This window comes from Meriones unguiculatus, chromosome 14 (assembly GCF_030254825.1).
Source record: "Meriones unguiculatus strain TT.TT164.6M chromosome 14, Bangor_MerUng_6.1, whole genome shotgun sequence".
NCBI lineage: Eukaryota > Metazoa > Chordata > Mammalia > Rodentia > Muridae > Meriones > Meriones unguiculatus.
Window position 1 is genome coordinate 83,876,418 of NC_083361.1, and position 22,160 is coordinate 83,898,577.

Genomic DNA, 22,160 nt, shown 5'->3' on the forward strand with positions numbered 1-22,160 from the left:
AGGTCTAGGCTGGGGTCAAGGTTGCCCCACCAGCCTATGGTAGAACTGAGCCTCAACTCCAAAGCCGCCTCCAGCACCATCCTGGCAACCTTAGAGTAATGAGTGGTAGGGACATTCCCCTCCCCACAGCATCTCTCCCATGCCTCCCACAGTGGTCCTCTCCTGGGTCCTGAGCCCAAGGAATTCCAACACAAGGCACCCCTTTGGGCCACTTTTGCACAGCCAGCATGGAGCCCCACTAGGAAGTTCCTCCAGCCCTTGCCTCTGGAATTTTCCATGAGAGAGAGGAGGTGGGGAGGAGGGAAGCAGAGAGGAGGAGCTGGAGAGGTGGGGCTGGAAAAGGCTTTTGGTAAAGATAACAAGGTAGGCTAGAGAGAGCAGGAAGAAGAGGGGGACAGAGGAGGACATGTGTGGTTGTGTGATTTGCAAGATGGTGTGAGCAGTCTAAGAGACAGAAAAAAAGGCAAGTGCCATCATAGGTCTTCAAGCTAGGGAGCGGCCTGGCCCATGGCTGCCACAGGGACACAGGAACATGAAAGGGGCCCTTAGGCTAGGAAGCTGTCCTGGAGAAAGGGTGGGAACACAGGAGAGGTTCCAGGTTCGGGAGTGGGGGGGGGAAGAGTGGGTTAAGAAAGGGCAGATATAGGGAAGGACACAGAGCAGTGGCTGAGGGAACTGGGGACAGAGTCCTTCCATGGTGTCACTGGCCTGAAGGCTTTGGATGAGCTTGGTAGGCTGAGGAGCTGGCGGCAGCAGTGGGGAGCAGGGAGACAGGAGAGCAGTCAGCTCCTGCGTAGGTCTGGCTGGGAATTCAGGCTCTGTGCCTGCTGGTGGAAAAATACACAGGGAGAACAACTGTCAAGCGTGTTCTTCTCTCAGGGTCCATGTCTGCCAGCAAGTAGCCCAGCCAGAACACCAAGGCTGGGCAGACCTGTGAGACCCATGTGGATGGGACCAAGTCTGTTCTGAGAAATGGAGCTCAGACCTCATGCCTCGCTGTCCCGCCTGCTAGACGCACAGAGTGGGATAGCCAGCAGGCGGAGTCACCCAGCTGGGAAGAGGCCAGAGAGCAGGCGTCCTGAAGGCCCGGTAACCGGTTTCAAGCTTCCGGATCTGGAAAGGACAGCTTTGGGGGGAAGGTCAAGAATGCCCGGACTCAGCCTCCTTGGACCTGTCTGGATTTATCACACAATCCCCAAGCTGGCTGTAGTCTGACGCCATGTCCTTTCCCCTCCTTTCCCTTTGTGCCCCAGGAATCGGCCCTAGTAAAAGGTACTTGGCTCGTGTGTGTTCTAACCCTGAGAAAATTTGCTCATGGGCCCTGAAGATGGCAGCCCAGGTCTTAAGAGTGTGGAGTGTGTGCGCGAGGGTGCCCGTTTTGTGTCAGAGCATGTGTGCTTCTGTACACACAGACAGGAGGCTTTTCTCCCCATCTCTGGGGAGGTTGGGGGCATGTAGCCGTGTATACATAAGATGCGAGCCACAGTTTGCATTCTACGTGTGGTGTTCGAGCCTGCACTGTGTGCTGAGTGTGTGCCTGGGTGTGTCCTGAGCAAGCTGCGTGTGCTTGTGTTGGTTTTTTGCAGTGTGTAGATATCTGTGTGGTGACTATGTTACTTCTGTGTGTATGCACGTGTGCATGTGTGTGTGTGTTGCGTGTGTGTGAGGGGGGTGTAAATGTTGTGCAGGCACACACACATGCTTGAAATGTGCATGTGAAGGTCAGATGTCAAAGTTGGGTGACTTCCTCAACCACTCCCCGACCCTATCTATCTATCTATCTATCTATCTATCTATCTATCTATCTACCTATCTATCTATTTATTTTTGAGGCAAGGTATCTCAGTCAAGTGTTCCCCATCACACGGTTTCATGCCGAGGGCCACCCCAGTCCAGGTGCCTCTCAGAGGGAGGTCCGTGGACCAGCAGTTCCACCGGGTTCACTGACGGCACAGACTCTAGGGCCCACTTCCCACCTGCTGACCCAGACTCCCTGGGGAGGCTGCAGTCTACTCTACCCAGGCTCGAGAACTCTCGTGTTTATAAAGTGTGGGAGCAGGACTCCACCTTCTCTGAAAACGTCGCTGTGTGTGAACCTGGGAGCTCCACATTCTACGTGAAACGTGTCGAAGAAAGGAGGCTGGGCTGAGAGAGCTGCACTCGCCCCACATGACCACAGGCTGTGTTCTCACCTTACTGGCCTAGAAGGAGAGGAGGCAGATGGCATTCTCTGAAGTGGGGGAGGTGGCCCCTGTCTGTGGAGAGCTGCCTGGCTTGCGGGAGCTGGGTCCCAGAGGCTCTGCCAAGTGTGGGGCTTCTAGCCCTCTGAGGAAGATGGCACCTGGAGACGACTTCAGACTCAGCCCAGGCAGGAGCCTGGAATCTAGTCTCCATCTTGGGAAAGGGCCTCAGGGAACTTCCAGGACAAGGTGCCCACTGTGAGAGCCTTGCCAGGCCACAGCCCATCCCCCAGCAGCTGGACACAAGGAACCTGAGGGCCAAGGCCTCCTTATTACAGCTCCCCCGAAACCAGGCCCCCAGGTCCTTCCTCCATGCTGGGACGTCCTCCTTCCTGTCACCCAGAGAACTCAGGTTTTCCCGTGGAGAAGATGTCGCCACCAGCCAGGCTGACCCCACCCACCCTATGCCATTTCTTTCCCCAGTTGGGTTCCATTCTATGGAAGGTGATCTTGACTCTACAGTGAGGAAGCTGAGCCGAGAACATCTTCTTCCCTGGCAGTAACTCCTCCTCCACATGGAGCCCAGTTCCCATCTCTGCCAGCCCCAGTGCTGCCTCGTGGACCATGGCTAAGGCCATGCTATACCACCCTCATGATGGAGTACAGCCCCATGGGATCTGACCTTCAAATGGTTAACCAGGAAGCCTGTGAGCTGGGGTCCCCCAGTTCCCAGCAGTCCCCGGCCGCAGTATTGTGGTTTCACGGTCCGTGGCTCAGCACAGACATGCTGTGAAGATGCTTGGAGCTTCATGTTTGTCTTAAAAGCTCTCACTTGGCACCTCGCCACTCCCTGGGGGCCTGGGGGGGGGCTTCAGGGGGCTCAGTCACAGTGCTCACTGCCAGGAGGTGTTCACTGCCGGGACTTGGAGTCTAGGGGCCCCTGTGTGACAGCGGAGGGGAACCGGCCTCACCAACACCTGTTACACCTGCATGGATGACTCTGACTGCCAAGCACTACTAAGAACAGAAAACCAGCCCTCTGGGGGTCAGCCCAGCTCAGGAGGCCTGCAGGCTTCAAAGTGACCTGCCTTTCCCCTTGTATGGATAAGGCCAGAATCTCTGAGCCTGTCCCTAAAGGGGGCCATGGGGACCAGCCAAGGGGAGGTTTCCAGAAAAGCACCTGCCCTGACCCATTCCACAGCCCAGTTCCCTCCACTAAAGCGATCCATTCCCCAGTGCAAATCACACCCCCAGTTCCCGTGTGCGCTTGTCTCCCTGGTCCTAGCATTGGCTTCTGGCTTCAAAGTCCCTTCTACGATATGGCTACCACCTAGCTACGTGTCCTTTCAAGAGATGTGGGCACACATGATTCTCAGCAGGCATGGTCAGCACCCGCTCTGTGTGAAGGAAGGTAGACAGGGAGGAACTGGGGAAGCCGGGGTTCTGCCCCAGCAATCAGGGCCCTAATGGCAGCTGATGGGGAATTCCCTGGCTCCCGGGAGCCCACATGGGTACCAGGCAGGGGCCCAGAATGAAGACAGTCACAACCAAACACTAGACTCTGGAGTAGGGGGGAAGCCTGTGCTTGGCTCCTGACTCCCAAGCTGTACAGTCTGAGACAGTCACTTAACCTCTCTGAGGCCAATTTCCAGTAAATGAGAATGCAGACCTCCCTAACTGGAAAGCGGTGTGTGGCCATCTTTATTCTGCTGTACCAAATTAAGAGGACTGGCCCAGAACGGGTGCTCAGCAGAGAGCAGTGGAAACTCAATTAGGGGTCCGTGCTGCCATGGGCCTTCTCACTGCGTTCCACAGTTCAGCCAGGACAGGAAGCTCACAGAGGTTTGGCGACGTGCTCTAGGTCACACGGGCTGCGTACAACATTGGCTTTCTGGGTCACTAGCTCCTACACATGACCTCAAAGGTTAACCTGTCTGAGCAAAGCCCTCTGAAGGAGCCCTGAGAAAGACCTGAGAGTCACTCTCTCAGAGTGGGAGCAATGAGAGCTCACGAAAAGCTACCTCTCCTGTCAAGATGGAAGCGTTTCCATAAAAACACCAATGCTGATGTCTGATCCGCCACCTGAGGGCTATGTTGAACCCCCACCGCCCCTACACACACACACACACACACACACACACCCCGTTTCTAGCAGATGCAAGCAGTCCTGGGAGGAAGCTGATGGAAAGCTGCCCTCCACGGGCCTTAGAATAAGCACCATCCATGGCTGCCTTGTAAATGAGAGCCTGCTTAGACTCTGGCATCTCAAGCTCTGCCTCCCCGACGGGGCCCTTTACACTTCTGGATCCGTCACCCTCCTCACTCTCCCTTCTCAGCTTCACATCTGCCCACAAGAGAAGATGCTGGATAATTTTATTTCCCAGCCTCCCAGGACCCACCGGGGACAGGGGTCAGACTTCCCGCTGGGTGCTAAACCCCAGGTTGTTTTCTGAGGTCTCCCCAGCCAGCCCAAGGACAGAGAAGCAAGAGACGTGGCCTGAAGAGTTCTGGCTTGATCCTCAGAGACCTCTGTGGGGGAGAAGGACATGCTTGGTTGCCCCTGTATCTCTTATCTCTTGGGGAGCTCCATCCGGGCACTGAATAAGACAGAACCCCATATGCTTCCTGACCATAACCACAGCCTCTAGGGGCACAAGGGAAGCAGGCTGCTCATCCTGTAGCTATGGCACCAGCCCTGCCCTGCCCCCACCTTAAGCCGAGCTCTAGGACAAGCCCCAGTAGATGAGACAGCGATCAGGCCCTAACCAGAAGCAGGCAGGGAGAGCCCCAGCCTGCCCGAATCTCTCTGTTCGTGCTCTACTCACGCTGCAGAGCAGCAGTGAAGCCCTTCCTCAGTACACCTGAAAAAGGTGTCCCTGTAATGTTGCTGATGAGAAACATTCTTTATCCCCTGCTGGGTGCAGGCCCCAGCCAGCATCTGTTTCATCCCGTCCTGGCACCACATCCCAAAACAGCTCTTGTCATTCCCGCTTTTCGGAGAGGGAAATTGAAGTTCAGCCTGGCTAGATAGTACAGAAAAGAGCTGAGGTGAATCAGCCAGGACCCTCCCCCCCGCCCCCAGCTCCTGAGGTGGCTGGGGCAAAGCAGGAAGCCTGGCTCCTCTGGCTGCTCCCTCACCTAAACTGGACTCCCCCTAGCAACAGGAGCTGCTCCTTCATGAAGCTTTCCCTGACCTTAGACTAGGTCAGCGCCCTGCAGACTGGCCCTAGTCACTCGTCAGGGCCTGACCACAGCGGACTACACGGGAGGAGAGGCCCACCTTTCAGCCCAGCCCACCCTGGCTCACTTTCAGGCCGTCAAGATGGGGTTGGATGGCGCTACTCTCAGCGCTGATGACCATCATGAATGAGGAACCAGGGACCAACACTCTTCCCCCAGGAACGCCCATCTTTCAGTCCGCACCCAGCAGGGCATGGTGCCAGTGACTGAGAAGGGCCAAGTATCCTGAAAAGGGAGCACCTTTGGGTAAGTCATGAGATTCTCGATTTGCCAATTAACTCACCCGAGCCTCAGGTTCCCCAGCTGTCCATGGGGCCCTGACAAGTCTCAGCCAACTCGTTTTTTCACATGTATTCACCTCTCCCCCAACTCCTAGCCTCAGTTTCTCCATTAGTTAGCTGGGGACTTTGACAGACTTAGAGATGTCTTAAGCCGATACAGGGGAACCCCCTCAGGGCCGTCCCAAGGCCAAAGAAGGGTCACTTCCTTCCGTGCCCGTGGTTCTCAGTCACCTCTGGGTACCTCCCCCCCCCAGCCCTGGTGCGGTGGCCCCAGGATTTCCTCCGCGGACCTGCGGCTCCCCGCATCCCAGGCCTCGCGGGCCCACGGCTGCACGTGCGGCGGCTCCGTCCTAGCTTCCTTGGGGAATTCCTTCCCCCAGCGTTTTGCAGGCTCCAGCGCTGCGCTAGCCCAGGCCAGGCTATTCCAGAGCAGAGGTGATGCTCTGTTCCCAGGTGGCGGGCGACGGCGGGGCGGCGTTAGGACCCGGAGGCTCCGAGCCCCCGGGGGGTGTGGCCGGACGGAGGGTGCTATTTAAAGGGCGGGCACCGCCCCCTCGCGGCCGAGCGGCGCTGCAGCGGCCGGGCCCGGCGGCCGGACCCCGCGGGCTGCCGAACGATGCGCGGACGAGCCGGGCGGCGGCGGCGCTGAGCCAGGTAGGGGTGGTGGGAGCGGCGAAGCGCGGGGAGCTGGGTTTGTGTCCCCCCTCGGCACCCAGGCCTCAGTGGCTCTACCCCGGGAAGGGCTCGGATGGCCGTTCCCATTTGACAGCTGGGAAAGTCAAGGCCGGAAGCCCCCGGGACGTGCTTGGGAGCACACAGCCAAGCAAGCAGATCAGGATTTGAATTCAGGTCTACCCCAGGCAGACGTGGGCTTTCCACACCACCGCCGTTGTCTCTGGAGGGCATACCCAGCGCGCTTTGGGGAGCCTTGAAGCCGACCTTCTTTATGGGTGATAGGTGGGGGGGACCCCGCCCCACCTCCACCCTGACATTTCGCATCATTGCCACATTCCTTCGGGTTAAGGTCTGATTTCCCCCGAAATGTGGGATGTCTCCAGAATGGGCTGCACCTAGTGATTCACTGCCCTGTGAGCCTTGAAGCTGTTCTCCCCCCTTGCCAGTGCGTCAGAGCAGACTGGGAGCTCCACTGCCCGCTCTACTCCTGGGCCTGGGCCCCTGTGCTCCCGGGCAACTTAGGAGGGGCGTCTTGGCAGTTGCTTTGGAGACAGAGGGGCTGGATTCTGGTCTTGGCTCTTCTGTTTCCTGTACAAGTGACTTTGGGTAAGTCATTTCTCTGAACCTCGGGTTCTGGGAGGGGGTGCTACAGGGGTCCAGTGGGGTCCACGCTGCTGGAGATCACAGGGTCTGTAGGTCCGGGTGAGTCCCTGTGCCAGCTCACCTAGGGGCTGCAGAGTGTAATGGTTTGTGGCCATTACACTTCACCTTCCCGAGCCTCAGTCTTCCGGTCTGTAAATGGGGGTTACAGTAATCACCTCCGTCGGTGGGTGTGAGAATTAAGAGACCTGCCATCAGCCAAGTGCTTAGGAAAAGGTGTAGCCTCCTTGCACGGCAGGGGCAGTCTTACCAGGATTCTAGGATTGCCCCTTATCTCTGTCCGTCTGTCCCCCCTCTCTGTCACACACAAACACACACAAGCACATACACAGATGCTCTTTGACACTTTCTCCAAGTCAGAATCCAGCCACTTGCCCGCAGACCCAGGGCCTCTGTCCCCAGCACACATCCCTCACCTGGGATGCTCAGCCCCGCTGGTACCGGAACCAGTAGGGAAGAACTGTGAACTGTAGTGTCCCAGCGCTCTCCTGGCCACGCCCCACCCCATCAGCCCCATGGCTAAGGGTGGCCAGTGGAGTGGGAACTGGTGTGTGCTCCAGATGAATCACCTAGGCAGGAGAGGCGAAAGGACTTTCCGTGGGGAAGCAGACTACCGAGGTGGTGGGGCTTGACAGGAGCCCGGGTTCAAATACCCTGACCCTCCCCGTGAGACTGAAGTCTTCAGATGCTGTGGATCGGGCACAGCACAGGGCTTCTTCCATCGTAATTCTGTGGGTCAGTGGGGACTGTCCCTTCTGGCTGTACAGCAGCCCCACACTGGAGTAGAACAGGATTTGACAAAGGAGAGCTAGTGTCCCTTTGGGTGTCTCTGTCTTAACCTCAGGTCCTGGCCTGTCCTTACTGCAGCTAAATGTCTGCCATCACTCACCACGTGTTCCCTGAGAGAACTTTAGTAGCATCTACTTAAGATTGAGACAAATGATAAATGGGTGAGGGGGGAAAATGCAACACACAGGAGCCTGAGCAAGAATGTTCTCTGCCGAGGAGGGAGCAGCAGCACAGAGCCCCAGGCAGGCAGAAAGGTCCTGGGCGCCACAGAGGAGCTTTCTGAGGGGAAGAAGGTGGTAGATGGAGCTGACGGGAGAGAGAATGAAGCCTGGAGATTTCAAAGTGATTCATAGGATCTGACGTGTGGTTCTGAGGCTCATTGGCTGCCATGTATGGGACAGCTTGTCCAGTACTGGAGGGGAGCAAGAACACAGAAAGTGGAGACGGCTGTTGCAGTTCAGGTGGGTGACTTTGAACCCAGTGGGATAGGGAAGGAGAGGGGCAGGGAGACAGAGGGTGCCAGGTGTCCCCCTCACCTGCCCCACACTGGAGACTTCCATGCTGGTATGCCATCCGGCTGTGTCATGAGGTGGGACCCCAGAGGTACTTTCTTTCCAAGGGATGAGGAGGCACAGTGGGGTGTGCTGTATGCACCAGGCTGGACTGTGCAAAGCTTAGCAACTGTGAGAACAAGGCCAGCCATAGGGAACCTGAAGAGGCTTCAGGAGGTCATGGCATCTAAGCTTCCCTGGATGGGAGGTATTCAGCCATAGGGTGGGCAAAGGAAGGGTGGGCTCGGACAGTGAAAGGTACCCAGAGGTCCAAAGGAAATGCAGGTGTTCAGAACCCAGGGAGAGCGGGGATAATGAGAAGCAAGTGAGAGCCAAGAGCTGGCCTAGGGAGGGTGGGCTCCCCAGAGTCCTGGGGATGAAGGCCAGAGGTTTTCATGGAGCTTTGAATATGCCAATGCTAAGCAGGTGGGAACTGTGTTTGAAACAAAAGATCAAAATTTCCCGTGAACTCAGCCTGCAGTGAAGACAGAGTGCCGGGAGGCAGGGCTGGGCCCCGGGGGAGCCAGGAGGGAGAGTTGAAAGGCCATGCTGGTCCCTGCGTGTCTCAGCAAGACGAGCAGCCACTGTGCTGAGATTCATCACCAGTGGGGTCCGACAGTCAAAAGAGCCAGCAAAGGCCTGCAGCCCTCTCCCAGGGCCGCCTTCAGAATGGCAGCTTGCATCCTTTTACCCGCTGGGGGAGGCCTTCAGGTATGGAGGTGAAGGGCGCAGAGCCTAAGCCTACCACTCAGCCGTGTTGTCCTAGGTGAATTGCGGAACCTCTCTGAGCTTTGGTTTTGGTTTGGTTTGTTGTTGTTTATTTGTTTGTTTGTTTTTCCTTCTATATGACAAGTGTAAGAAGATGGAGCTGAGTTGATAGTAACTGTCAGGTTTGATCTGGAGGCGTAAAACGCTGGGGCACTTTCATAGAATGTCTCATTTCTCCTCGACAAAACTCTGCATGGTTGCCATTTACCTCTGGAAACAAGGTCGGAGAGATGAGGGACCCGTGTAAGGCCACACAGCAGGAGATGAGGGGGATCTGTCAGATGTATCAGCTCTGAGTGCTGTGGTCTCTCGTGTAAGCATGCTCTGTCCAGCCTGTGATCTCTTTGGCCCACCGTCTCATCGCTGTTTCCCAGCTCAGAGCTAGATGTGAGATGGCGTTCAGTGTGGGAGTGAGTGGATTCAAATTCATCCCTTAATTAATTAAATTAACAGCCTGATCTGTGTCTCCTCAGCACGTGGCTCAAGTCCACAGGGATTCACCCCTGCTAAGAGGCCCTGGGATCTCCGTGGGCCTCTACCCTGGCTGCTTACACTGCAATGGGCCCATAGCCCCGGGCAGCCATAGCCCTCAGTGAAAGTAGAGAGCTGGCAGCCTGCTGGGGTGGGGCTTCCTGTCCGTGCCCCAGGGCAGCCCTGAACAATGGCAAGGTCTGAGAATTTCAGCCGAAAGAAAAAGGTCAAAATGAAGGTTTTGCAGAGAGTGAAACATTCCATTTGGGGCCTAAGGATCTGGGCTGGGTGCCTGCTTGGGGTCTGGAGGGAAAGGAGCCAGAGGCCCACCTCCCTCCATGCAGCCCTGGCCTAGGGTCCCTCTACCTCCTGAGCACCCAGGAGGGTGTTCTACCAGGCTGACCTTCTTTAAGTTTAAATTACATTTTATTTATTTGAAGGGAGGGGTGCATGTGGGTGGTCCAGGGGTCAGCTTCCTTCTTCCATCATCTGATGTCAAGAGCCTCTACCCCTGAGCCATTTCAATGGCCTCTGATGGGCTCTAGGTAAACCCAAAGCAGACCATAACACATTGCTTTCAAACTCTTGTTTCCCCTGACCCAGCTTGGCCTCAAACTTGCAATCCTTGGCCCCTACCTCAGCCTTTCACATTCCGGGGCACCTCTGCTCTCAGCTCCCCTGAGGCCCCACGTGCCCCCTGCCTGCAATCCTGGCCTAGGATCCTGGAGGGAGGGCCTCAAGCTGGTGCTGCTGGCCGTGGGCGGGGCAGTGGTCTTACCATTCCTCTTTCCTCTCCACCCTTGGCAGAGCCATGAGCCACCAGATCCTGTTCCTCCTGGCCATGCTGACCCTGGGTCTGGCTATCTCTCAGCGTCGAGACCAAGTGCCGTGTAGGACGGTAAGACACAGTGCGGGCAGAGTAATTGTGCTGATCCTGCCCTTTGGTGGTGGGCCCTGGGAGCAAAGGTTAAAGGACCCAGAAAAGGATAGAGCTTTGCCTTGATATTTGTTGAGCATACACACTAGACTGGTGAGGACCCTGTAGCCCATCTCCATGCTGAGCAGATGGAGGATTTGGGGTGCTCCAAGCAAGGCCCAAGAGCTCTTACCTGGCCAACCAAGAGCTCTTAGGGGACAGAGACCAAGCTTAATTTACTTTGGTTCTTTTCCTGTTCCAAGCCAGGCAGATCCTAAAGACATTGCGACCCTGTGAGGTACAGGCAGAAGACCCTCTATGTCAGTGGTTCTCAACCTGTGGGTCATGACCCCCGCAGGGGTTGCATGTCAGCTATTTGCAGTATAATTCATAACAGTAAAGAGAGTACAGTTGTGAAGTAGCAATGAAAATAACTTTATGGTGGTGATGGGGAGGGGGGCGATGGTGTCACCACAACATGAGGAGTGTGTCAGAGGGTCACGGCATTAGGAAGGTTGAGGGCCACTGATCTAGTACACTCGGGAAGCAGGACAAGCCTGCCACCGGCTGTACTTGGGCACAAAATAGATAAGTGCTTAAAGAGGCCAGAAATACCAGCAGCCCTTTCCTGGTGTCTGCGTGCTACAGTTCTTCCCTGGAGGCCCCTCGAGAATCATGGGAGGGAAGGCCTCAGACATCACCATATGCCCACCTGAGGCCCTATATGGTGAAAGGCTTTGACTCCTGTAGCCATGAGGCAGGGACCCTCTGAGAAGCATGAGATGATAGACAGGAAAGACTTTCTGAGTCATCCAAGAAAGTTCTATCCACAGCAGCAGAGGAGACACGCCACCACGTGGGCCCTGACGGTAGATGTGACAGAGCCAGGATTCAAACCCAGCTCCCCTGCGCTATCCGTGCTACCGTGTCTCCTCACACAGGTTCCGCCTGTGTGTGGATGGGAAGTGGAGCTGGGTGGCATCCCCCCCCCCCTGCTCATGCAGAAAGCAGAGCCGTGGCCGACACAGCAGAGTGAAGAGGGATGCCAAGGCCCATCAGACTCCTGGCAGTCAGGCAGAGCTCGCAGTTAAGGGAGAGGGTACTGAGATGGAGTTCAGGGAATCTCCTTCTGAAGTCTGGGCTGGATCAGAGAGGAGGGTACCAGGTTCTCCCCTGGACCTCTGCAGTAAGTGACAGAAAGTCTCAGGCTACACCAACTCCTGCCATGGTTCCTCTGGAGCTGCTGTCCTGGGGAGCCTTTGCTCATCCGGACGGGAGGGATCATGGGTGTGGCATGTGCACGGCAAATGAATGGTAAAAAGTGTCAGGTGGTATTGGTCCAGCCAACCTGGGTACCTCGGAGGCTGCAGGCTCGGCTTACACAAAAGGAAATTCATACTAGCCTTGGGTTCATTTTGCTACTGCTTACAGCAGGGTGGTCCGGGAGCTAAGCAGCAAGTAGGCGTCTAGTCCCTGTGGGTGGCAGAGAGGGGAGAGGGGTGTTGTTGGGCCTCCTAGAGCCCCGGTTGGCAGCCTTTTTAAAGTATTTTATGCAGTAGGCATTCACACAGGTGCCCATGGCCAGACAGTGCCCTGGCCCACCCCTGTTCAGCTTGAGGTCCTCAGGAGGAGCCTCGGAGGTCCCGTATCTCCTCCCTGCTATCTTAGCCACTGGATCCCTGTGGCCCAGGCAAGTCTCTGCTGAGGCAGGCCTCCTCAGCATCTGGACAGCTAGCTCATTCTGATCCAGTGTCCCTTTCTGGCTTTAATCTGAATATCTGGATTAGCTCTTTTCTTCCCAGCATTGATTGGATCAAGGCCTCAGCCCTTTACTTAAGCACAGATGTCTGCAACTCATTCATAAAAGACATTTCCGGAGCATTTTCTGTGAGCCAGGTCCAAGGCATCCATGTCAATCAAAGGAGTCCCTCTCTGGTCCTAGCCCACTGTCTGCAGGCCTCCACTCAGATTTGTTCAGGGGCACAAAGTCATAGGGAGAAATCACAGTTAGGGAGGGCCGTGGTGGAAGAGATGTTGGGGTTCTCTGTGGGGAATTCACATATGGATGTGCTCCACACGGGTCCAGAGATGGGCATGGAAGAAAGCAGAAGCAGTGGTGAGGCGTGATCACTGCATGTCAGCGGGATTGGGGTGAGTGGGCAGGTTGGCGACACAGATGGTCTTGATGGACTCTGCTGTGTGTGAAGGCCAAGGGCACCCTAGGCAAGGTGGGGTGTGAGTGGGTGGGTAGCTCAGTGGGAGTCACTGGAGATAGGCTGGGGGCAGGGGCAAAATTAATGGCTGGTGTAGAAGTCACAGTGTTTGCTAGGGAGGGCTGGGGTCCCTGGGGTGAGAATCTGGGAACAACCAGCCAGAGATGCACATTTGCATAGAATCGTGGTCCTTAAAGGCACATTCTGTGGAAGGACAAGAGTTGCTAAAAGCCCTGTGTTCAAATCCCAGCTCCTTCCATACCAACTGGGTGACCCTGAAATCTCCCCTACCCTCCCCAACCTGTACTTTGGTAAGAATATGTATATTCCTCAGATCGCCCCTATATACTGGGTGGGCTGTTGTGAGGCTCTGACGAGGTCACCAGTCTGAAAGTGCTGGTGTGTAAAGCAGTTAATTTTGGGGTAAGGCACTGGAGAGTCGATGTCAGTGTGTCCTGCTAGCGGTCACTCAGTTGAACTGCTGGGTCCTGGCATCCCTTCCCCCTGCTCTGTCTCTGCACTCCTCCTACCTGAAGGGACCTGTGCTGGACCAGGCCCCCACAAGTGGGGCCACTGATACAGGGCAGATAGCAGCTGCAGAAAGGATTATGTCCAGAGCCCACCCCAAGTCACAGGATGGGATCAGACACTGCCAGGAGCACCAAATCAAAGGGGCCGGCAGGAGAGCCTGTGGGGTTTCCCCATTGCCATCAGCCTTTCCTGATGAGGCTTCCAGCCTATGTGGCAAGGAGCCAGATGTGGAACTAGAAGTTATGGGCCCATCTTGGTCATGTTGCTTCTTGGTTCCTGATCACTCTGAGCGAAGCATGGCTTAGCTTCCCATTTAACAAGACAATAGTCAGCACCGATTATTCTTAGATCTGTCTGCTGTTTCACTGTATACCCCCTCTGCCCTGCAACCCCAGACTGTGAAGGCAGGGCCAGCAGCATGGGGTCATCAGCTGGGTGGAAGCTAGGCTAGCATCCTGGGAGACTGTGGGAAAACCCCCTAAGCTTGGGCAGGGAGGGCTCTTTCCTAGAGAACCCTGTCCTGTCCTGTCCCTCTTAATGCCAGCTTCTCTGCCACCCTTGCTATCCCTAGGTGAACAAGAAGGCCTTGTGCCAGGGCCTTGGCCTGCATCAGGTCCCCTCCGTGCTCTCATTGGACATCCAAGCTCTCTACTTGTCTGGGAACCAGCTACAGAGTGTCCTGGCCTCCCCCTTGGGCTTCTATACGGCTCTTCGTCACCTGGATTTAAGTGACAACGAGATTAGCTTCCTCCAGCCCGGGGTCTTCCAGGCCCTGCCTCGCCTGGAGCACCTCAACCTGGCCTACAACCGGCTTGCCATGGGCACGGCACTGAACAGCGGTGGTCTGGGTCGCCTGCCCCTTGTGGCCTCCCTGGACCTGTCTGGGAACAGCCTGTATGGCAGCCTGGTAGAGCGGCTGCTGGGCGAAGCCCCCAGCCTGCGCACCCTCTCGCTGGCGGAGAACAGCCTCACTCGCCTGGCACGCCACACTTTCTGGGGCATGCCAGCGCTGGAGCAGCTGGACCTCCACAGCAACGTCCTGATGGACATCGAGGATGGCGCCTTCGAGGCCCTGCCCCGCCTGACCCACCTCAATCTCTCCAGGAACTCCCTCACCTGCATCTCGGACTTCAGCCTCCAGCAGCTGCGGGTACTTGACCTGAGCTGCAACAGCATCGAGGCCTTCCAGACGGCCCCGGAACCCCAGGCCCAGTTCCAGCTGGCGTGGCTTGACCTACGGGAGAACAAGCTGCTCCAGTTCCCTGACCTGGCCGCATTCCCAAGACTCGCCTACCTGAATGTATCCAACAACCTCATCCAGCTCCCTTCGGGGCTGCCCCAGGACACTGAGGACCGCCACGCGCCCTCGGAGAGCTGGTCAGCCTCCTCACTGTCCAACCCCAGCCGGAACGCCAGCACCCACCCCCTCTCCCAGCTTCTGAACTTGGATTTGAGTTACAATGAGATTGAGCTGGTCCCTGCCAGCTTTCTTGAGCATCTGACCTCCCTGCGCTTCCTCAACCTCAGCCGAAACTGCCTGCGGTCCTTTGAGGCCCGGCGTGTGGGCTCCCTGCCCGGCCTGGTGCTTTTGGACTTGAGCTACAATGTGTTGGAAGCGTTGAAACTGGGCACCAAAGCCCTGGGGTCCCTACAGACATTGCTTCTGCAGGACAATGCCCTCCAGGAACTGCCACCCTACACCTTCGCCAGCCTGGCCAGCCTGCAGAGGCTCAACCTACGGGGAAACCAGCTCAGCCCCTGTGGGGGACCCGCAGAGCCAGGGCCCCGGGGCTGTGTGGACTTCTCTGGGATTCCCACCCTTCACGTTCTCAACATGGCAGGGAACACCATGGAGACGCTCCGGGCAGGCAGCTTCCTCCACACCCCGCTAACTGAGCTGGACCTCTCTGCCAACCCTGGTCTGGATGTGGCCATGGGGGCCCTGGTGGGCCTGGAGGCATCCTTGGAGGTACTGGAGCTTCAAGGCAACGGGCTGGTTGTCCTGAAGGTAGATTTGCCCTGCTTCCGCCATCTCAAGCGCCTTAACCTCGCCGAGAACCGCCTGAGCCACCTGCCTGCTTGGACACACGCCGTGTCCCTGGAGGTGCTGGATCTTCGGAACAACAGCTTCCGCCTCCTGCCAGGCGATGCCATGGGTGGTTTGGAGACCAGCCTCCGGCACCTGTACCTGCAGGGAAACCCACTCAGCTGCTGCGGCAATGGCTGGCTAGCGACCCAGCTGCACCAGGGCCGAGTGGACGTGGACGGTACCCGGGACCTAAGCTGCCGCCTCGGCTCCCAGGAGGAGCTGTCCCTGAGCCTCGTGCGGCCAGAGGACTGTGAGAAGGGAGGGCTGGAGAATGTCAACCTCATCATCATCCTCACCTTCACGCTGGCCTCTGCCATCATCCTCACCACACTAGCCACCTGCTGCTTCCTTCGCAGGCAGAAGTTCGGCCAGCAATACAAAGCCTGACAGGGTGGGGAGCCTCTTCCCACTCCGTGTAGAAGCCAGGCGGGGGCAGAGAAGTTGGGGTCCCAACTCAGGTTACACAGTGACCAGGGCCTCCTGCATCCTACCCCACAGACAGGAAGCTGCTTTCTGGGCTGCAGATGTGGTCCAGCTGTGGAGCCCAAAGTGGGGCAGTTCGGAACAGAGGCCGCCAACAGATCTCTGAGCATCTGTGTCATCCTCCTCCAGGTCTTAGTAAATGAAACACGTGCCTGTCCTATTCTCTAGCTGTCACAGAACCACACAGTGGGGAGGCAGGGGACCCCCCCCAAGACCCTACATCCCCAGCTGGTCAGGGAGAACCCATCCTGGCTGGCTGTGTTTAAGCAAGGGAGAGCCACGCTCATGAGAGGATTTGTCTGAGCCATTTCCACCCAGAGCTCTGTTGCATCTGCTGATAATGACTTCCGGCCTCTCTGGAAATGAAGAGCATGTGACCTGAAGAGAGAGCCAGAACCTTCCGCAGAGGTTTTGAATCTGGGCTCCTGGGCCAGATCCCAGGGCTGCAGCTGCTCCCGCTTGAAGTGTGTACACTTAGGCTCCCCCCCCCACCGGGCGCAGGCCGCTCCGTGTCCCGCCACGGACGGTCCCTCGGTGCCCTTCCTTCTGCACACTGACCCCAGTGCTGCCTGGATTCCCAGCCCCCTGCTCAGGCCTCCTTCCATCCCAGCCCCACCCTGACTTTTGAGCCAAGAGGGAGAACCTCTGCTATCTGGTTCTGGTTTGCACTCAGCTCAGCAGCTGCAGAAGCGAATCCAAGCCAACTCTCAGAGGTTTCTATGTTATCTGGGTTCCTTACTTCCCCTCTGAGAGCCCCATGGTGGAGAGAGATGCCAAAACCAAAAATGAATCAGACCCATGTCCTCCCATCTCCCTCCTCTCAGACAGGCACCCACAGAACCTCTGCTCTGCTGCTGCCCTTCATTTATTTACAGACTCGTAGGAATTCTCCCTTTCTCTTCTTGCTTCCACAGTCTCATTCCTGGAGTTTGAGACCATTGAGTGAAATCTCCCCGTTGAGCAGATAGGAAAACGGAGGTTTAGGGCCTTGTTCAGAATCATAGAAGCCAATGGCAGAAGCTGTGGGGGGAAAACAGCTGGCCTGTTGCACAGTGGTAGGGTGTTTGCCTTGTGTGCTCAAGGCTCCGAGCTGGATGCCCAGCTTCTTCCCCTGTGTGTTTTCTTACTCCCAGAGGTCACAGCACGAGGCAAGGCCAGCTACGGTGCCTATCCTCACCAAGAATGGAAATAAGAAGGAAAGACTCTCAGACTCCCCACTCATTCTCCAGATCCGTGGGCTGCTGGGAGGAAAGAGAGCACTGAGCTTAGTCACAGAGCCTGCTTGCCAGCTCTCCTGTGCTCAGCCCATCTGCCTGGGCACTTGGTAGTGTAGAAGATGAAAATACCACTCACTCTGCCCCGTTTCACAGGCAATGAAACTGAGGCCCAGAGATGGTTAAAGGCTCAGAGAATCAATGGCAAATCCAGGGCTGCAGCCCTCTCGGGGGCAGCTCTTGGGGACTCGGTGCTACTGCACACAGCACTCTCTCTCGGCCTGGAGGCCGAGTCATGGCCCCTGTGCCTGAGCTCTGAAACACTATATCATGCTGCTGTCACCTCCCAGGACTGGCCACCACCAGGGCTTGGGGCCAGCCCTTTGTATAACTCACATGAATGTATTAAAGTATAATTTTGGAGAAAGTGTGGCCTGCTCGCTTCCGGAACCCCACTCCATTGCACTTGCCTCCTGACCCTTTCTTCTCCCATCAGGAGTTTTCACTCCTCATGAGGCAACACTAACTCCTAACCAGCCCCACCCTGGGCTTTGGGCCTCAGCCTCCATCACAGCCTCGTCATACCCTAAGCCACCTGTGCCCCACCCTAATTCTGAGAAACTGGGGACTTTCTTCCTATCTGTCAGCATCTACGTTTCCCTGCCTTTCTCTGTACTCACTCTCCCACATCTTAAAACCAGTGAAAGACTCTTGTACATTCTCCCACCTCTCCTTCCCTTGCTGTCCACAGCAGATTCTCTCTACCCCAACTGAGGTCTCCTAAGGTTTCCTTACAAGATCTGCATACTTTTAGGCCTCTCATCTCTGAACCTGGATACCATGACCCCTCACCTCGCCCTCAGCCTCCTTAAACTCCATGCGCAAAGCTGTCTCCTCCCTCTCAGTCTACTTGTTTCCCAGCCCCTCCTCATTCTTCAGCCATCTCCAACTGATGTTTCTTCTGAGGCCCAGAGATCTCTCCCAAATGCCCCTATGGAGACATCCAAAGGCATCCCCAGCCAGAGAGCCAGGGAACGAGGAGAATCCTAGGGGAATCCAGGAGAACTGAGTTTGCAGGCAGTCAAGCTGCAGATTTAGACTGAACTTGGAGAGAGAGAGAGAGAGAGAGAGAGAGAGAGAGAGAGAGAGAGTGTGTGTATCTTTCCCACTGTGCATGAAGAGGGTTCCAGGTGCTTGCTGGGCGTGACCTTAGAAGAAGAGGGAAAGATTAGCCTTGCTGTGACGATGAGACCTCCTCTGGTGTGGGCAAAGTTTGGGGGACACAGGACTACACACACCAGCACATGCAGGCCCAGGGCAGGGAAGGAGGAGTACTCCTGCTCACCTCAGGACAAGATTTTAGGGGTTTGGACACACCTCGACCTCACTCTTGCTCAGGGCCGACTCCTCTGGGTTCCATGGTACCTGGACCCACAAGAGAGAGGGGGTTGAGGGAGGGAGAGGAGCTGCTTGTCAGGGGCAGACATGGGGCGGCTGTCAGGAGGGGCTGAGTGAGAAGCAGAAGCGATGCCCACTTTTCTACTCGACTTGCAGCCCAGCTCGGCACAACACCTAGGCACTTGCCTTCTGTAGGCACCGGCCAGCTTCCACTCCAGCCTGCCTCTCTTCCAGCCCAGCCTTTCCCTGACCGCCAAGCACCCTGGGTACAGCTCCACAGCTGAAGCCGTCACTGTGCCCTCCCTAGATGGACAGCCTTTCCTTCTAAACATTCTTTCAAATAGCTTCTCTGCCTTCAGCCTGTCCCCAGCTCCTCTCTGCTCCCTGCTCTCTCTCCAGAGGGGAAACTGAACTTCCTGTTTCATGGACCAGTGCTGGGGATGTGAAGGTTCACAGTAGGGGCTCAGTGAAGGAAAGTTGGACCAGGCCATGGCATGGGCTGGGCTCAGCTCAGGGCCTATGGGCCTCTCATCCTACAGGACCCCACCAGGCCCCTGACCTCCTTTCCTGACAAACAGCAGAGCCTGTTCACCTGGCCGAGACCCCCCAGTGAGGCAGAAAATCCTGTTTTCAGTGCAATATGGACACAGCTGCCAACTAGGTCATCAGAACATCCGGTTTACTGAGTTTTCAGCCAGTTCTAGGGAGAGGGACGCCCTCATGTGCCTGTCACAGGCCACCTGGAGTGTCATCCAGTTCATAGGCACTTGTGGTGCCCCAATACTCCAGGGGCCCTGTGCACCCTCTCCCCACCCCTGCTTCAGCTGCCTCCTCATCCAGGAGCCTGGGTCAGTGCACACCACAAATAGCCCTGTCCTCCAGGCAGCCCACAGGACCCTGAGAGGTAGGTCCTCCAGCCCCTCTCTGCTGTCGCCTACCTTTTATTGTCCATTACTAAGCATATCCAGCTAAGCCCACGCTGAACAGTCGATGGGCCTTATTCCTACGGTGTTCGAAGAGGTTTCTGTTGTATCTTGACATTCTAGAGCTGAGACCTAAACCCAGGCTCAACCCATTCTGCAGGCAGTGATTTTTTCTTATTGTTTTTTGTTTGTTTGTTTGTTTTGTCTTTTGGTTTGGTTTTATTGTTTTATTTATTTGCATCCGTGCACATGTGCGTGGAGGTCAGAGTTCAACTTATGGGAAGCACTTCTCTCTTTCTACCACTGTGGATATCAAGGCTCAAACTCAGATGGTCAAGCTTGGCCGCAAATGCTTTTTACCTGCTGAGCCATCCCACCTGCTTCTTGCTCTGTTTTTGGACTCGGGCATCCTGTAGTTCATGTTGCCCCTGAACTACTTACTATGTAGCTGGTAATGACCTTGAGCTCATCATCCTGTCTCCTTCTCCTATGTACCGGGATGACAGCAGTGTACCACCATGAGCAGCAATGAGCTGGTGATCTTAACTACCCGCAGCCCCAGCATCTGACCCTTACAACCTCAGGCTTTCCCATCCTCCACAGGAACGTCCCATCCACCCCAGCTCATCCACAAACTTCTGCTACTTTTGACTGAATGGACCACCTCTTCTAAGGAGATGGCCTGGATTGCTTCCTCCTGCTCCCGGTACCCCCTGAAAACCTCACCCCCTAGCACTGAGTATCTGCCTGGTCCACCATCAGACTAAGAGCCCTGGGGAAAAAATTCCTACCTAGAGTCCTCTGTGTCCCCAGGGACTGTGAGCTCAGAAAAGATTTCCCAAAGTAATAGACCCTGCCCTCCAGGACTTATGAACTCTTGGGATTAAGACCAGCCTTCAAACAGATCCAGAGGATCCAGAGATGGCAGAGGGCAGAGGGCAGAGGGCAGAAGGCACCGGGACGTGGACATCCAGGGGCTGCAACAGCATATAAGTCTGATCTCTTCCTAGCCTCCGCTGCCCTTGGTCTCCCCGCGCCTTGAGGACTCTGTCTTATCTTTGTCCTCTCATTCTCTGCCCTCCACATCTTCTCATCCTGTCTCCCCACCCCACCACTGCCTCTGTCTCCCTAGAAACAGTTGTGCTGAGAACAGGAGGGCTAGAGGGAAGGAGGGAGGCCCTAGCTGTTTATAGGAACTGGAGTGGCTGCTCCACCAGCTCTGTTTGGAGTTCAGACCAAGCATAATAAACAGCTTGGCTCCTCCCCAGCTGTGCTTTCCCTGAACTTGGCCATCCCAACTTCAAGCCTCTCTAGGTTCTCAGGACCCAGCTCCCACCCCACTCCACGTGACTCCCATCTCCAACTTCCCATCAGGCTGGCCTGGAGAGAACTCTATCTGTGAAACTGAACTCAGATCTGGGGTCACTCTTGCTCTTGGGACCGTGTTTGTTCTGGAAGTAAGGGCAAATCTTACTGCTGTGTCTCCGACTTCTCCATCTATATAATGGGCTCACTCCTAAGCCTGCTTATTTGTAACACCTGAGTGCCTGAACACACACAAGGTTCTGGGTGCTGTCTGTGGGGGACATGGGGCCAGTTAGATAAAGCCTGAGGTAGGAGAGGAGAGGAGATGCCAGCTGTAGCACAAGCCAGGAAGCTGTCAGGGGCAAGGGAGGGTTCGTGCTCTGAGTGTTTGCCGCTAGGCACAGGCCTAACAGCTGGAGGAATGAGATGGGCTTGGAAGACATCTGAGCTGCCTACAGGGACAGCAGGATGTCAGCATGGAGCAGAGAGGAGAGCTAAACTCCAGCCCTATCTGGCTGCAGGAGAGCCAAAGCACACTGGGGTTTCCTCCTTGAGCTCTTGGCTCCTTCAGTATCACCCAACATTCCAGAATCATCTCTCCTCAGCAGGAGAGCGTCCAAGTTGCCCACTCTACCTTTCCAAGAAGTGGATGCCTTCCCAGGACTCTCTCATGTGTCCACCCCTCCTCCCCCTAAAACTCCTTATGAAGTAGAAGACTCGAAAACCTCCTGGCCAGCAGCACCACATGCTTTTGGAATGAATTAGAGAATAAGTGAAAGACTAAATAAAGGTGTGAATCAAAGAAAAGAAGACCAAATAAGTGAATAAATCACTGAAAACAGCTGGCATGCCATGAGGATTCCCTGGGCCCTTCCCATTAAGGAAATAAACAGTCTCTCTCTCTCTCATAGACACATTAACAACAATGACAGTGTGTGATGGGCTGTGGCAGGAGACTCAGGGAGACAGCTGTGACAAGGTGGGACCCAGGGCAATCCTCTCTGATGACTTGATCATGACTGAGGTGGAGGTGGATATAAACTGAGAGACTGACACCCCCACATTCATCTAAGCAGCTCCAGAGAGCAGAGACTGAGCTGTGGATCCTGAGGCCCTGAGGCTCTGCACTGAAGGCCCTCCCCGCCATGCCCCAGAGTTCTTTGATTCCATTCCTGGCATCAGGAAGAAACCCAGCTGTAATGGAGTAGGGTAGGGATGTGTTCTGGGATTCAAGCATTGTGCAGGCAGGAGTGAAAAGACCCAATTCCAAAGTAATATTTTCCTAAGTATTACTATTCTTACGATTTTTTCCGTAGAACGGGTTTGGCTTCCGGCCTCCTCACATCCCTGTCAGCCTGTCCCCCCAGCTTCCCCAACCATATTCTATTCTTCTCTCAAGCCCTTTGTTTGCTTTCCCCATGACTGAGTCATTGTTGACAAAAAATAAACAGTGTGCAAATACAAATGTGTATA

The 22,160-nt window shown here is 55.8% G+C and overlaps 1 protein-coding gene across 3 annotated transcripts; it reads left to right on the forward strand.

Moving 5' to 3' along the window:
- The first annotated feature begins 6,241 nt into the window (after nt 1-6,241).
- On the forward strand, nt 6,242-17,488 carry Lrrc32 (leucine rich repeat containing 32). Of its 3 annotated transcripts, none has more exons than XM_021656555.2 (3): nt 6,242-6,355; nt 10,423-10,513; nt 13,847-17,488. In XM_021656555.2, exons 2-3 carry the CDS (start codon nt 10,427-10,429, stop codon nt 15,749-15,751), a joined length of 1,992 nt encoding a protein of 663 aa, XP_021512230.1. In that variant the 5' UTR covers nt 6,242-6,355; nt 10,423-10,426; the 3' UTR covers nt 15,752-17,488. The 3 variants fall into 3 exon arrangements, with proteins under 3 accessions (XP_021512230.1, XP_021512229.1, XP_021512231.1); XM_021656554.2 differs by lacking the exon at nt 6,242-6,355 and adding an exon at nt 6,369-6,982; XM_021656556.2 differs by lacking the exon at nt 6,242-6,355 and adding an exon at nt 7,000-8,286.
- The last annotated feature ends 4,672 nt before the right edge of the window (nt 17,489-22,160 follow it).